Raw genomic sequence first — 16,200 nt, forward strand, 5'->3', positions numbered from 1 at the left:
CAACGTCTACTGTGATTTTTTTTTTATTAACTTCATTCATGTTTTAGACATTGATGAGCTCATGACAGAAGCTGCAAGTGTAAAGAGAACTCTCCACAGGACTGTTCACATTCTAAACACTTTAAAGACAATTGAGCTCCATATGTCCCACTGTTACAAAGTCACATGTGTTTATACATCTTAAGAGTGAAAGTTCAAACAAGCAGAAGTTAAGCTGCCCCAGAACTTCCTGAACTGTCCTGATTAGGCCTTCTTGGGCATATGCATTAGGATGTAATCTAAATGATCAAACACTATCTTGTCTACAGGATTCCTCTTTCAGTGTACAAAGTAGGTAATGCTGCCTTAATGAAACTGCATTCATGTCTTCACGAGGGGAACCCCTCTGCCCCTCCAGTTGATTAGAATTTATTTTAAACACAGACTCCTAATGCTATTTTAAATATGAATGCCCAGCACTTCTCTAACCTGACCACCCCAGTGAAAGCAACATGTTAATCCATTTTTGAGAAGCCTGATTTCAATTTTTCATTTTGCTTCCAAATTCTGGAATTAAGACTCATTCAGCAGTGTTCAAATGCTCTGTCCTGCAGCTCCTCGCTCTGCTCATTACATCCGTTCTAGCTCAAAAGCAGCTGGAGCAAAAATTCTGCTGGTAACCTTGACTCACCTCAGCACAAGTCTGTCCTGCACCCAGAATTAGGCAGGTATACAAAAGGTAAGTGTACACAATCGTTTAATTAAGGGCTGTATCATGAATCAAATCATGGGCTAAGTAAAGATTTTATGAGCAACTTAAAGGTATGAAGTGCCAGTATTAAACCTCACCACCAATGCCATTTTAATTTTTATTTAAGTTAAGCATTAAACTAAAAGCCTTCACAGTATAGCATTGTATTAGTCAATGAATGGAACTTCTGAATCTGTGGGCTAAACATCTATCATGTGGCTCAGTGGAATAACTGATAGCTGGTGGCTCACCATTATGTCTGATTTCCAGCACTTGAAAAAATAAGAGACATTTTGTTTGTAGATTTTACAGACAGTTACTGCCAGTAAGACTTGAGCAAACTGGATTTCATTTCCAGTTTTCACAGGAAACAAGCTCTAGTGAAGAAGCTGCTGCCTACTCTTTCTGAACCTACCTCCCCGCGCACCAATGCACTCCTTCCTTCTCTACAAAGGGCTGGTTCCCGAATGTTCTACATTCACGTCTTCTGTTATTTTCTGCCCATGCTCAATAACCTATTCCCTCAACCAGCTAGCTCCTAGTCCCTATTTCCATCTCCCTCATCAGATTGCCCCACCCTTCATCCCCAAGTCCACACACTCCAGAACTTCTGGCCCAGCCTTCTTTAAAAATCACATTTTTAGATGAAGATTAGTTGTCTCAACTTTACTCTTTCTCAATCCAGCTTTTTCCTCACTACTTTGTCTTTAAAATTTTCCTACAAGGAAAAATACAGGGGAGACTAGCTCCATGTTCACAACTCCACCTTCCAGTCTCACTCAACCGAACAGGGATCCCAAAGGTTTTCTAGTGTCCCCCAATCATGAAATGAAGCACATCAAGCATTGCACAGGGATGGCCCAGGTCATAATAAATGGTGAGCACAGCACACTTATCACCAACTGTAGAGCTGCAAGGGGAAGCACACCCAGTAGTTGTTTGGTGGCACAAAACACACCTGCCCAGGTCAGGAACAGAAGAATTAAGAAGCTCAAGCATGTGTGCGACACGATGAATCTTCAGAAAAAATAATTGTTACAATAGAGCTATAAAGCTAGGAAATATATCAACAGGTGTTTTGCAAACATAGAGTTTCTAACTCAAATTGTGGTGGGCTCAGCAGTAAGCAAGAAGTACTCCTTAACAAAAACAACCCTCCAACCCCAAAACATTTTTAGCAAATTTCAAGTCATTAGTTCAAAACATAGGAGTCACTGGCCTATTCAAAAGAAAAGCTTAATATTTTAGCATGTGCAAGGTAACTTTTTTTTTTTTGCAGTTTTCCCCTACCCTCCCAGAGGTATACATGGTCTACAAAATAAGAGCCATGTGGAACAGAAAGAATGTCAAACTTTTCCCAACATGTCCTATTAACAAGTCATGTTACTATCAATAATTACAATAAAAGACAGTTCAAGATTACTTAAAAAAAAAAGCAGCTATACAAATGAAACCTGTCACAGACAGGTGTTCCTTGCAAAGAATCTAAACACTAAAACATGGATTAAGAGACCTGTAAAGAAACAGCTCGATGGTAATGACCTAAAACCCAGGACTTCTTCCAGCACGCAGAGGGAATCCCCCAAGGAGTAGAAATAGATAGCGACAAAGACCACATGAACCATTGCACATGGGAAGGGTGGAAGCAAGCCACCATAATGCAGTATTTCAGAAGTGCTGAACCGCAGAACTTTCTAAAAGATCGACACACTTTGAAGGAGCCACTTGAAAGCCCAGCACAGATACAACAGGACTCGAAATAGCAATGATAAAATAGGCAGGAGCACAGAAAGGAAGATTATAGGACTCAAAGTCTTTAATGACTGTTGCATGGTCATTCATCCTGTAAGGACGACAGCCTGACAAAAGTAACGAGGGTCACTATATTTCTCACATCTTTTTCCCTTTCTAAATGTTCTCATCATATTCTGCCATACACAGATACCTTCCTCCCCCCAGTTTAGTAGATGCTATACTTATTTACTTTTAAGGGAGCCAACATTTTCTTCACATTTTAAACTAACCTAGCTTAGGTTAGTTTTCACCTGATCATAGAATCATTTATGTTGGAAAAGACATTTAAGATCATCAAGTCCAACCGTAAACCTAACCCTGCCAAGTCCATCACTAAACCATGTCCCGAAGCGCTTCATCCACACGTAAAGACACAGTGTTTTCAAATGCACATACTACTGTAAATCATTTCACAAACGTTTCTGAATGCCTAAAAAGGGGTACCCTTTATGATTTATCTAAACAAGTATTTTTAGTGTTCATCTTTTACCTTCAAACAAACCACGAGGTGTCACGTGTATGACTTGGAGACATAATTCAGAACAAAGAACCTTGCACCTCAGCATACCTAAGCTGCAAATTTTCATGGCTACTACCACTGGATTATTAATTGAATAGAAGAAGGAGATTTCGTATTTATTTCCCTCGCATGCAACGAGAGAGCCGAACTCTACACTTATCCATTATAATTCCGTTGCATTCAAGCAACATCCTGTTTGATCCCGTAACAAAATTATTTTTAAGGACTGTTTTTGTTCAAGTGCCTTCTCTTTTGCTAAGTTGTATGAAAATCGTAAAAACAAATACTGCACAATCTACTTTTCTACAGCAGCTTGTATTGAAAAAACCAATTCTGTTGTGCTAGATGTTGTTAGCACTTTGATAACAACTGTGTAATAAGGATGTTATGCACAAATGGACCATGTCATATTAAAAAGCAAAGCTTTCAACACATTTTTGAAAACCAAACATAACTAATCACTTGCAACAAATTACTACTTTTAACACACAAGACACATCTTGTTTACCAAGGAGAAGTTTGGCAAAAGAAAAACAAAATCCTTACCTCCAAGTAGCTCTATATTTATAATTTTTTCAGTTTTGGAGGGAGAAAAACACCCTCCTGAAACTATAATGAGAGCAGCCTCAATGGATAATTTGGACAGTCTTACCAGCTACTGTCCACTCTGCCTTAATCTCACCTAACCTAGGAGCTCTTCTCTATCCTCCAAGGTTTACTAGTGTTCCTCACTGAAGTCTCATCCTAAATGGAAATTAGCGGAACACATCCAACACAATTCAAATGTACAAGCTTTGCAAGTTCTCCAGCTATTTTCCACTTCTTAACCCTTATTTAAATGTACTTAGGCATGACGCTACTTAGACTTCTAGAATTGCTGCATCTATCCTGTAAAATGTTCTACCTTGGCATCTTTTCAGAGGATTTGATGAGAAGCAAACCTACCAAGATAAGTTCAGTGTTTTCTGTTTCAGAGCAAGAGGGAAGAAATGCACTAGTAATTGGCTGCCCCCAAGCAATAGTAACAGCTAAGCTATTATAAAAAACCAGACATGGGCAAACCCCCTATGATTTGCAGAACTTCAGCTAGTCTATATCAGCATTAAATACTCTCAATGATTAAGACACCCAGGCGAGATCTTTTTGTGCACAAGAATTCTTTCTTTCTTCTTTAAACAAAGATTTTTTATTACTCAATCACTAGCATGTTGATTTAAGTTGTTTCTAGCAGCAAGAAAAATAATGAAGTAGCTTGTATTTTCCCCCAAACCCTACCTACATCCAAAACTGCATTATAACTGGAAACTATTGACCTGCCTCACAATAAAACACCAGCTCGAAGTTGCCACACTCTTTAAAAAAACAGATGTGCGGTTGATCTGAGATTTCCCCTTTTCAATTATTGTGTATTTAAGTAATAAATTGCATTCAAAGATGAGAAAGGAGAATTCACTAGTATATTAATCCTTATACAAGATTATTAAACAGCTATTAAGTTTGTTGGGATGCTGTCAAAGTTTATTCCTACACCGCACATTTGATCAACTTTATTTTAACAGTATCATTCCATTGTGACAGCAGTAAAACAACTACTTACGTTGTTGATTTCTTTTGTCACTGGCGTTTTTCAAAGGAAGGCACACAGGACAGTCGTGCCGAGTACAATTCTTCCAGTGGGAGATGATTTGTCTCGAAGATGCACAATGAGCGACTGTAACAAAGAAAAGCGATTATTAAGGTCACTTCTTGGTTAACTGGTTTTGAATTAACTCATCTCATTTTTTAGAGCAACTCTATTCTTTCTCCTTTACAAGCAATACTGTACATATAACTAAACACAGCTAAAGGCAACTAAAATTTTTTGGGACCCAGCAATACTGCCACAACAAATGAAGGAAACTAGTACTAAAATCTAAGACAAAGACATGGTGGATATTAGACCCTCTTTATACAACAGAGGAGATGAAAAAGACGCTTACAAGGCTACACTGGTACTACCCTGCTTCTAAAGGGCAAATATCGCATTCTGTTTTCTAAACTGTCAACTGCAAAAAGATCAGAAATAGAAACTTAGCAAAGGTAATGAAATAGGGAGCAGCTGTTTAATTACAGAACCAGTTTTGGCAGTCATTTGTGCCAGGTACAGGGATCTTCCTGACAAGAAGAGAAACACTGCTGACAAATACACAAGAAACCTTACACAGCTCATTTGCAAGAGTAGCTTCAGCACCGTGCTCTCACCTTGACAGGCCTTCCCAGCTTGACAGTGTGTCATGTGGTTGAGAACGTTTTTCATGGTTCGGCAGTGCGGGAGAGCACAGGCCCGCACCTCTCCGTTTGCTTGCTCACGCCTCTGACATTTGTGAGCGTGAAGCAGCAAAACCAACTGCTGCTGGATCAGTTTGCGCTTCTCCGGATCTGCTGTTGGTCCAGTTGCCATTGCCTGCGTCGGTACGATCCCCACTTGTTGTACTTGGGTTTGCATCTGGGACTGAGAGAACAGGTAGTTTAGCATCGTGTTTGCAAGTCTCAATTCTGATCTTAATCTTGTATAATAATTTGAGTATCACAAGACTGTTTGCCAAGCATTCTGCTATGACTGGCTACAAGGATTATTATTGCCAGTCTCTGTAGCATTCTCAAACATTTCTATTCTAACCTTGGAACAGCAAAAATGTATCGAGAGGTTCCTCTTAAGGCATTTGCAAACAATAGTTTAAGTAACAAGCCATCAAAAATCTTCTGTTTCTTAGACAGATTGTAATTCCAACAGGAATGAGCTCTTACCACACTTGGAGATGGAATTCAAGTCTGTTTAGTATTATGTTTTCATATTATAGGTTTTATACACTTCAGTCCTAGTTTCTTGCCCCCAACAGACAGGAGTCCAATGGGAGAAGACAGTCAAAATTATATGACTGTGTCTATCTATTACAGTAAAAGGCAGAACTGATTTTCCAAGCCTAAATTAGCCTTTCTTCTCACAACTGAGTGCTGATATTCCTTTCATAGAGAAAATTTCCAAGGTAAGATGTACACAGTTTTCTTCCAGAAAGGGCCACCTAAATCTGGATTGCATTTTGTCTACTGAAGTGAACTAGAGTTAACTACAGGATGATGCTAGGCTCTATCAGCTTGTAAAAATCTGGTATTTTATTTCCAGCATCCATTCTTTATGGACACACTTCTGTACCAATGCCCGAGCCCTGCCTGACAGAGCCTGCATACCCACAGAGATCTTCAGTCTAAGACATGGCTCATAACAGTTGCGGAAGAGACAAATAGCTTCCTGAACATGTCATTTCTTCAGCCCAGATTTAGAAGCTTTTCAACTACCTTCTTGGACCTTTGAAGGACAACGAATATAGAAACCTGATTTTCAAAATTAAACACATCCACAGCCTGTAACAACTAGCAGGAGCAGATATAGGACTGCAAAAGTGCTTTAATCCCGGTGATTCACAGCCTGACTTAATCTCACGGACAAATATGAAACTGTCCCAAGAATCACTTTGATTATGCACTTTAAATATAGGTTACCACAGAAAAGCTCACCAACTTCCAAGCTACCTAAGGAAAATCAGCCATTAAACCCACTTATAAATAGCATATAGGAAGAACAGGATTATACTGGGGAGGTAACAGAGGAAATAGTTCAGTGCTGTCTACAGAGCTACTGACCAAAGCCTGCTTATTACATTTAAGGAACATCACCCGTAAATGACAGAATACACCATTTGCAGCCCACTCTACTTTTGATCTTTGAGAAGGACTCCCCAGAAAATTCCATAGCCTACAAAACAGAGCACGTAACAGCAACAAACCTCATTTTCTTAGGTTAACAAAAGGTTCCCTGGCACAAGTTAACACTACTCCAGCAGCAAGCTTTGTCGCACATCAGGTTTTAAAGAGCTAGCTTTTCTTCTGGAGAACGAAGCACACAAGATCAAGAAGAAAGCGCAATGTCTGGTATTTGATGGAGGAGGTGGGGACTCTGCCACTGGTAATGATTATATAGTAAATCTTTAACAAAGAGGAATTGCTGCATCCATTTGTCTTGAGCTTGCAAGAAAAAGAGCAATAAAAGGAAAGAGGGTGAGGGAAACCCATCTGCTTATGCTCTCAGTGCATGCAGCTGAAAGCAAGTCTTCCACTTCTTCTGTGAACAAACCACAAGAGCAGACAGGTTTTGCTGAAACAATTCTTGGGTCACAAATAGGAAACAATTAGTTCAGCCAATCTGCAGAAAAATACAGAGACCATGCCAAAGAAAATCTTGTTGGAAGCGATGTTTTCATCCCAGTCAAAGAATTGTTTCCCAAGCCAAAGCTCTCCTTTTGTTACTACCCTACCAGTTAACAGACATGACTACAGCTGTATCAGCACAGATGCCCTGACCCAAAAGGACTTCTGGAAGACTGAGTAACAAAAAAGAAGAATTGTGGCATATCAGTAATTAGAAGAACAAGCCATCTCGGTCCAGATGAGAGTGTCTGCAGGTAGGCACAAAAAAAAGAACTCAGAATATTGCCTAAGCTCTATCCAGTTATGTTGGTCACTATTTCAACCTTGTAAAGTCCTAAACATGCAAGTATAATGAATGCTCTCTCTACCACCTCACTTTCAAGACTGTTGACTGTATGAGGAAGTTGATCGCTTCCCTGTTACTTTGTCTTTTAAGAACAGTGGTCTACAGTATCAGTTCAAAACCGGAGATACGCTAGTGCACTGCAGTCACGCCAAAAGGTGCATAAATCCTCCATCAACCACAGAAATCCTTCCACTCCAAAACGAGCCGGAAGCTTCACGTTGCTTCACCTGAATGACTAACAGTTTTCTTGATGAAGCAGGAAATTCAGACGCTTCTGCTCCCACAATTAAAATAAATGCTTCAACGGTCAGATACAGGAGGAAAAAAAAAAAAAAAAAGATAGTTTTGCTTCCCTTGCTCCCTTGCTGAGCTCCACCATAAACAGAACAAGCAAATCAGGGTTGAAAGTCTGCTACAACCTCTGACAGAGATGGTAGCTTCATTAACCAGCTTTCTGAAAACAGAGTAATACAACATTTCTATAGTGTAAAGCAGCTATTAATACCATTTAAAATTATGGAAGCTATATATTCATACAGGAAGACAGTTCTGCCCTGTCCCTATTCTGAGGAGCAAAAACTTCCTGTGCTTCTAGGCAGCACATATGCACAAGTATCTCATCTTCATGGACTTGGATGGACACAAAGTTCCCTGGCGGTTTTACTTTACTGAGATGACCAGTAATCCTCTGTTTTGACATGTTTATATTCAAAGGCGCTCAACATTGTCTGTCAAGATCAAACACTATGTACCCTTTCTTATAAAAGTAGGCACCAATTTCAGTAGCACTGGTAATCTTTCAATAGGTAAACAACCTGATACAGAACTCAAGCGTCAGCCTAGCTTCCATACAGCATTAGATTTTAAAAATACATTTCCTCTTCCATAATTTCTTTTTACTTCCATATTCTTTCCTTTTCCCTGAGAACAGAATGCCACTTTCTGGAATCACTGTATTAAGACAAATCCTGCATTTAAAAAAATGCCTTTTAGTTCTCTAAGACACATTTGTAATCAACCATGGACCTTAGTGAGATAATTAAGAATCCACTGCCACAAAGGATTACTATTTTGATACCGTTGTTTGTTTTATAGACCTTCTCTTCCAAAAAGTAACATTCTCTCAACTCCATCTGCTGGTCATAAGGATAACTGTGAAACCAAGCTGGTGTCTGGAAGCCAAACTTCACACATTGTACTCCTAACCCATGCAGAAATACTAGATTTACTGGTATGTCCACAAAGAAACCATCCATCACCACCCTTGGAATATGCAGCACTGCAGACACCGCGAAGCTTCAGCAAGTTTGATGGAACAGTCTAACAGGGTTCCCCCCACTGACAGCACATCCCAGCATCTGGGTACTCCGAAAACAAGAGGCTCCTGGCTCCCGTACAGGCTGCACACTGTGCGGAGTGCCAAAGTGCAGAGCATGGCTCACTTCCACAGTCCAGAGATTTTACATGATCTCACCGCAGCAGAGCACTGCCAATCCTGCATCAAACAATTTAAGTGATGCTGAATCTCAATACTGTGTCACCAAAACTTCCAGCAATGTCAGAAGCAACATCTTTCTTTTGGAAAGAAGTCATTCACTCAGGATTTCAAGCTGCCCATTCTGTAAGGAAAACTGATCGTATTCTGTAACAGTCACACAAAGTAAAAGCTAATATGTTGTTTTCCTAACTGTGGATCCAAACAAAACAAACAAATAAAAAAAATCAATCCATCTGGCTGGCACTGAAAATTAATACCTTAATGCTGACCTTTTAATAATTTTAGTACCCTAAGGTTTGTTACTTTTTTTCTAATTAAAGAGATGAAACCAAATGTGCTTCTCAGGGTCTAGTGTAAGGTCATGCTTGGAACAAGGGCTGGAAGATGCAATGAACTAATGCTTCTGAGAACGACTTCGTTTGGGAGGCGAGGGGGGAAGAGAGAGCATGTCATTCTTAGGAGAGTGGCAGCCTGAATTTGGATTAAAAACAATCCACTGCTGCAGCAGAGGTTTATCCTGGCTGCCAGCAGGAAAACTCCTGGTTAGCGTTTGGGACAGGGGTGCCACACATAATGATGCTTATAATAATGTGGGCTAAGAAACATACTCATCTTTTGCTTTACTTTTACACTGGTTACATAAGTGGTTACAGAGAAAGGCAAAGACTGAAAGGCATATTTAAAAAACGTCTTGCTTTTCAGGACCAAGGGGTCTTAAGACAACAGCTGCACCTTTTTATTTCCTCTTCTCTTATTTAGATATTCTTAGTGGTAACCAAGGTGTTTAACGTCATGCCGGGAATCTGGTTTCCTGCCTCAGACATGCCACATATAACCAATGTTTTCATTCACATGGGTTTGTCTCTCACATGGAATAGTACTTTTGGGGCCCTTTAAGATAAGGATAGTATAGAGGGCTGGTTTAGCAAGATATGTGGTTCCAATCATCTCACAAAAAACCCTGGAGGTCCTTTTAAAAAGATGTAGTTGGTCTTTCGATTGTTGTAGCAGATGGAGTCTGAATTCATCCTCCACAGCTCCATTGCCGGCCTCTTCTCCCAAGTGACGAGTGACAGAACAAGAGGAAACGGCCTCAAGTTGCGCCAGGGGAGGTTCAGACTGGATATTAGGAAAAATTTCTTTACTGAGAGAGTGGTGAGACACTGGAATAAACTGCCCAGGGAAGTGGTGGAGTCACCATCCCTGGAGGTGTTCAAGGAACGTGTGGAAGAGGCACTGTGGGACATGGTTTAATGGGCATGGTGGGGTTTGTTGGTTGATGGTTGGACTTGATGATCTTACAGGTCTTTTCCAACCTTAGTGATTCTGTGATTCTATGTGATTTTTGATAGACAGTAACATAACTCTATACCCTTTTCCACTTCACTCCTGCCTCCTTCAGGAAACAGGCTAGACCGTGTCTCCAGCAGACCACGCACAAGGCCAAATACATTAAATCAAACCGCCATCTCTAGGGTCCTAAAGCATCACGGGACATAGAAAATGGTGAAGGTATTGCAGCAAGAAAGCATGGCGTAATAGTTCAAACACTGCAACTCTGCTCTGGGGAGCTGCTTCTGTCACAAGCAACTTCTCACAAGTGCCATTTGGGTGATATTTTAGTTGCCCAATGCGAGAGACAGATGGAAGCACACATCTAACCAATGTGAATGTTATTTTACCCTTAGATCATGTCTTAATCTATGAAATAAGGAAGACTTTAGCAAGCCAGAGCCTACAAACCTCAAGTTCAGAGTCAGCAGATTCTTCCAGTCTTAGTCTCTTTGTGCCTCTCAGTCTCATGTCTAAAACTGGGGCAACACATCATCATCTCAGAGAGGCACTGTGAAAATTAACTCATCTCAAGTATATGCCTGCTCCAGTGATGACTGCCACAGAAAAGACCGTTTGGAAAAGACTGGCTGAGTGAAATATATTACTGCATCCAGTCAACACGGCCCACAGCTACACACTGAGCAGCAAAACCAGAACAAAATGTTGACTACATGCTCTTTCAGAGGGCACCGTTCATATTGTAAGCTGAATAAAGCAAAGTCCCCGTGGAAGGAATAGCATATGGCCATGTATGTAGTATTATCAAATAATTACACTGCCTTACCCACTGCTGCCAAGTAAAGGTTAAAATTTAACAAGTCTGACATTTCCTTTTAAATTCTTGGCTTTGCAATAAAAATGTTTAGATGGAAACTTCAGTTTTTAAAGATGCAAGTTCCACCCCCATCAGGAGCACAACCCAACTCTAACCACCACATGATCCATAAGCAGGGTTGAGATATTTTGGCTCGACAGTACAGATATCTATCGGCTGAAATGGCTATTACTCTACGTATTGGCTTGAGGGGGAAAAAAAAAGATATATTGGACATATGAAGCTTTTGATGCCTGAGAAACAAAAGAAAGGTGGTTTTGATTATCCTCTCAGAACACAACTGGTATTTTTGACATTTTAAAGAAACTGCAATTGATAGTACTGGGAAGTAAGTTTCTCCTACCTTCCTCTGTCTCTTGGACAAGATGGGAGAAAGGAAACGAAGTTTTTTCTTTTACTTCCTCCCCCACCACTAGACAAGCCTGAATGGCAAATGCCTTTTTTTATTCCACCTGAATATCTGCCATTACATCTTATACCAATAAGCGAGTACATTAAGATTTAGGCTTCCCAAAACCTCACATTTAAATGAGCACAAAATTAGGCTACAGAATCAACCAGTCCCTGAGACAAATACAGCACTTTGGGCCAATTTGCAGGTTATCTGCAGAATCAGGGCAATAACTCATTTGCTTTACACCTGATCCAAACTTAAAGTATTTTAAAAACAGAATTAGAATAGTCATGCAGCAAATTGTCTTTCACAAATATTCTGCATGAGTGCAAGTGGTACTCTGAACGTGATCTTAATCCTAGTCACCAGCTTCTTTCCATAATCTTAAGTAGTAAATGACAGATGATATTAAACAAAGATTTCACAGTTAACTAAAGGAAAATTAGGAAGTGGTCCTCTAAAATGAGGAGAAAAGAGGAAGTTTGTTACATCCTGTTCCCTCTCATATATAGCCTTATTAATGATAGGCAGGTAGCAAACTCACTGATGGAAGGACAAGCATTGCTCGTGCCAAAAAATAGCTTGGTTTTCTAGTTAAATTAAAAAATAAGCAATTTGCATCTTATGGAAGGTTTTACAAGTTTCTATAGTAACTGCTATCATGTATAAGAATATAAAAGGCAACAAGCTGGAGTTTCCATAGAAACGACACAAGCAGTTTGATTAATACAAAGACATACTGAGACAAATGGGAATATTTAATTTCACTTTATAAAGAAAACTCTAGTAAACAGAATACTACAAACTTGGGCAAGGTATCCTAATAAGAACTATTCTCATAAGCTTGTGAGCTGCAAGCCATGCACAATATAAACTGAGAAGCATGCGGTGTGTTTACCATATTAGATTCAAAGGATATGAAAGATACTATTTATTTTCAGGAAGCTGATGATGTATCCAACACATTCTAACTGATGTAGGAATTTAAACCTACAAACATCACTTACAGAGGAGACATTTTCATCTGGTTTGGAACTAAATGTACCAGACAAAACGAAAAGATGTAATGCAATTCTTGTAACAAAACACTGTGATGGCTTAGAAAGTTAAATTACTGCATGAAAATGTACACAAACTTTCTACACGCGCTGCAGAGTGGTAGTGAGGAACCATGGGGCAACTCTGATGTTTAAATGACTGTGGAGAAGTCATCCAGCCACGTTGCAGAAGCCGTATCACCCAAGAATTTAGAATGCACTATCAAGACATAATGAATAAGGGAAACAGGCAGGTACAACTCACCATATTTGGCACACTGGTGACGGGAGTACTCTTGATGTCGGCAGGAAAGGGAGACAAACTGTTCGCCATGCCTGGCTTGTTTGGTAACTGAGGATTCACTCCTGTAGCTCCCATCTGCTGCCCTCCAGTTTGACTGAAAGGCTGCCCAAAGGGACTAGTGTTACCTGTCATTCCCATCTGGAAAAGAATGAATGAAATTATTATAATTTCCTTGATTCCAAAGGGACATTAAAAAAAAGAAAACATATGTCAAATATCCATCTTTGCATTCACAGACACCAAACTCCAGTTTAAGTTGCTCAATATTAAATTCTCAATTTCACAACTTTAATCAAATTTAAATTACATTTTAAAAAAATATTTTACAAATTTACACAGCTGTGTGTGTCTGAAGTCTTGCAATTCAACTTACAAAATCATTGTGCGAATGCAAAGGAGTAAACAAGATTATCCTTCCCAATCTGCACTGACAGAAATTACTTTTTCCAACACTACAAAAACTTTTGAAAACCAAACAAACCTCAAATCCTGTAATACTTTGTGCAATCTGTGCACAAAGCATGACTCTGTACATAGACTAGATGGGAAGGGAGGGGAATATGTAGAGGCATCTAGCAAATGCTTATCTACTTATGTTTTGGTACTTGAGGAAAAACGTCTGAACAAAAGGACATCTATCTACAGCTGACACCCTTGACAAATTACACCCCCAAAACTCCTTAAGAATAGCAAGCAGAAATACAACTCCTCCCGAATGAGTAAAGAGAACACTGTCCATCCAAAGAGCCATTTTGCCTGAAGAACAGTCTCCCAAGAAAAGTGGTGAAATCTCTATTACTTGAGCCAGTTAACATTACACTGGACAAAAGGTCTTGAAAAGACATTTTTGCAGGAATTTGCTTCTTTCAAAGAGCATAACTAAGACTAGGACCCTCCTTCCCCTCTCCAAATAAAGAGGAAATAGAAGTCGACAGACCATGTTTGTGCTCCCCCCCTGCCCCACAGTGGGAGGATTTCTAGACGACTTTATCACCTGTCGGAACATCTTAAATACAAAACCAACCACTGAGCAAGTCTTTATTTGTAATACTAAATCCTATTTTCCCCTTCCTTTGACCTCTCCAGCCCTTCCTTACACAACACACTGGTTGCCCATGGTCCTGGTCTTTTCACTTCCCCTACCAACAGGGATTCAGGAGGACTATTCCCGTGGCTGGAAGAGGGACCGTGCACATCAGCTTATCAGTGTAACAGCCTCGTAATAAGGAATTGCTCAGTGGTTGCTTTTTCATGCTTACAGGAATCGGACTGAACAACCAGTTGATGAAGCACTAGTTAAGAGCAGTAAATTATGTTGGGGCAGAGTCCAATAAACACAATTTGACTGTGCCTTGTCCTCTTTGTCAGTGTACTTTGTACGCTTGGGTTTTAGACAGCTGGCCCAGCTGCAGTCGAAGTAGCTTTACGTTAGGAAATATTCCCTCAGCCCTCATCCTGCGGAGTGACTGTTGCCAGATTCAGGCCTTTTTCCACTGTACAAAATGTTATCTCTTTACAGAATAATCTGACCCACTATATGCACGTTAAAAAAAAAAAAAAGCTTGGCAATGTGAGAGGTTGACATGGATGTGCTGTGTTCCAGAGTAAAGTTGAATAATTCAAATAGCATATAAGACCAAAAAACCCCAATTGCTTAACAGCATCAAAAGCTTAGTAATGAAGATGACTTTTAAAGAAAAGTGGTATTGGTTACCATCACATTGCACAAATATAAAGAGTTTTATTTTCTGTAGTTCTGTGTTTGTTTTGTAGGACTGTATGTCCAAAGAAATTAGTTTTTTTAATTATCATTTATTACAACATGGATTTTGGCAACTTTTCTCTGAAGAATTAATAGCAAAGTATTTAATGAACTTACCCACTCATCTTAACCCACTATTTCAGACAAGGTAGGTATGTGAAAGGATCACCTGATATCTACAGCTATTCATTAACACTACGATGGTCTATCAGATTAACAGTGAAGAAAATTCCTGAAACTAAAAGTGAGATTCTGAGAAAGTAGTTTATGACCGACTATTTAAACCTTTCAGAGGCCAGAAATAGGAACATTAGCCGTTTGGCTGTTACTCAGTTTCCCCTTGTGTCTAAATCCCCAACTACAAACTTCACTTGTCTGCAGAATGACTTGGCCCTTCTAGTCTTTGAACTGGCTTGCAGGTTTGGTGAAGTTTTTTTTTTTAAATTGAATAATACAGTGACTATTCTGGCAACCACCGCTATGCTACAGCTTCCTACGAGCCCCACAGCCACCACCACCACTGAGAAAGCACAGTGGTGAGTGTGAATTGGGAGAGAGAAATGCTGCGTACGCATGAACCTATTTCCACTACTTCCATGGCCCGACTTGGGCTGCACCAGCCTGGAGGAGACAGCACAAGAAAAGTCCTTCTCAGACCTGGCAGCTTAAGGCTGGAGCACACTCAGCCACCGAGATGGAAAAGACTCAGTGCAGACAACGAAGCCGCCTAACATGGGTGTGCTGAGCTTGCTCAGCGTCATGTTATAAGCCTCTGGCAGAATCTTAAAACACAGCTGAATTTTCAAAAAGCAGATGAGAGATTTTCTTTAGGCAGTGAGAATGCTAAGCCAATTTTACACCAATTTAAGTTATTGCTCCAAAAGAAAGAGAGAGGTGTTCTTCATCTCATTTCATTATCAGAAAAGATAAACTTCTTTTAATGAAAGGAAAAAAATATTTAAAAATAGGTTTTTAGGAAAAATATTACAAATATTTTGGTCTCAAAATGAAATTTTCTGTTCTTTGTCTTTAAAGTTTGTTAAAACTCTAAACCACTAGAACATCCCAAAAGCACTGAGGAAATGCAATCCTAACAGGTACCTCATGGTTGGTTTATCATATTTTAGTATTTCCTTTTCAATAGATCTTGTTATTAAACATATCATAACTCAGTGTAACAACAACGCAACCTTTCAAGTCTTCCAAACTGAGTACTTAATATGATGAGGATAATTTTTCCTTTTCTAGGTGGTCATTAAGTAATAGATACTTGACTGAAATTTTAAGAAATGCCTGGCCATTCTTTGAAATCAAGCTGGAAGCAGAGTAGCTTCCATTTGAAACCTTGTATTTTTTTAAACCTGCTCTCTGCCACATGGTATTTCAATGTCTACAGCTGT

General features: G+C 39.6%; 1 protein-coding gene across 2 annotated transcripts in view; it reads right to left on the bottom strand.

The window, feature by feature from the left end:
* Positions 1-16,200, bottom strand: part of CREBBP (CREB binding protein) — a 93,631-nt gene that overhangs the window by 44,575 nt on the left and 32,856 nt on the right. The window contains exons 3-5 of one of the 2 annotated variants that reach the window (XM_059826678.1): positions 13,000-13,176; positions 5,286-5,535; positions 4,642-4,755 (exon numbers count right to left, since the gene is read on the bottom strand). In XM_059826678.1, the coding sequence (XP_059682661.1) occupies positions 4,642-4,755; positions 5,286-5,535; positions 13,000-13,176 (541 nt within the window). The remainder of the gene's footprint in view (positions 1-4,641; positions 4,756-5,285; positions 5,536-12,999; positions 13,177-16,200) is intronic. The other variant, XM_059826679.1, reaches the window with a different exon arrangement.

Source organism: Gavia stellata, chromosome 18 (genome assembly GCF_030936135.1).
Source record: "Gavia stellata isolate bGavSte3 chromosome 18, bGavSte3.hap2, whole genome shotgun sequence".
Lineage (NCBI taxonomy): Eukaryota > Metazoa > Chordata > Aves > Gaviiformes > Gaviidae > Gavia > Gavia stellata.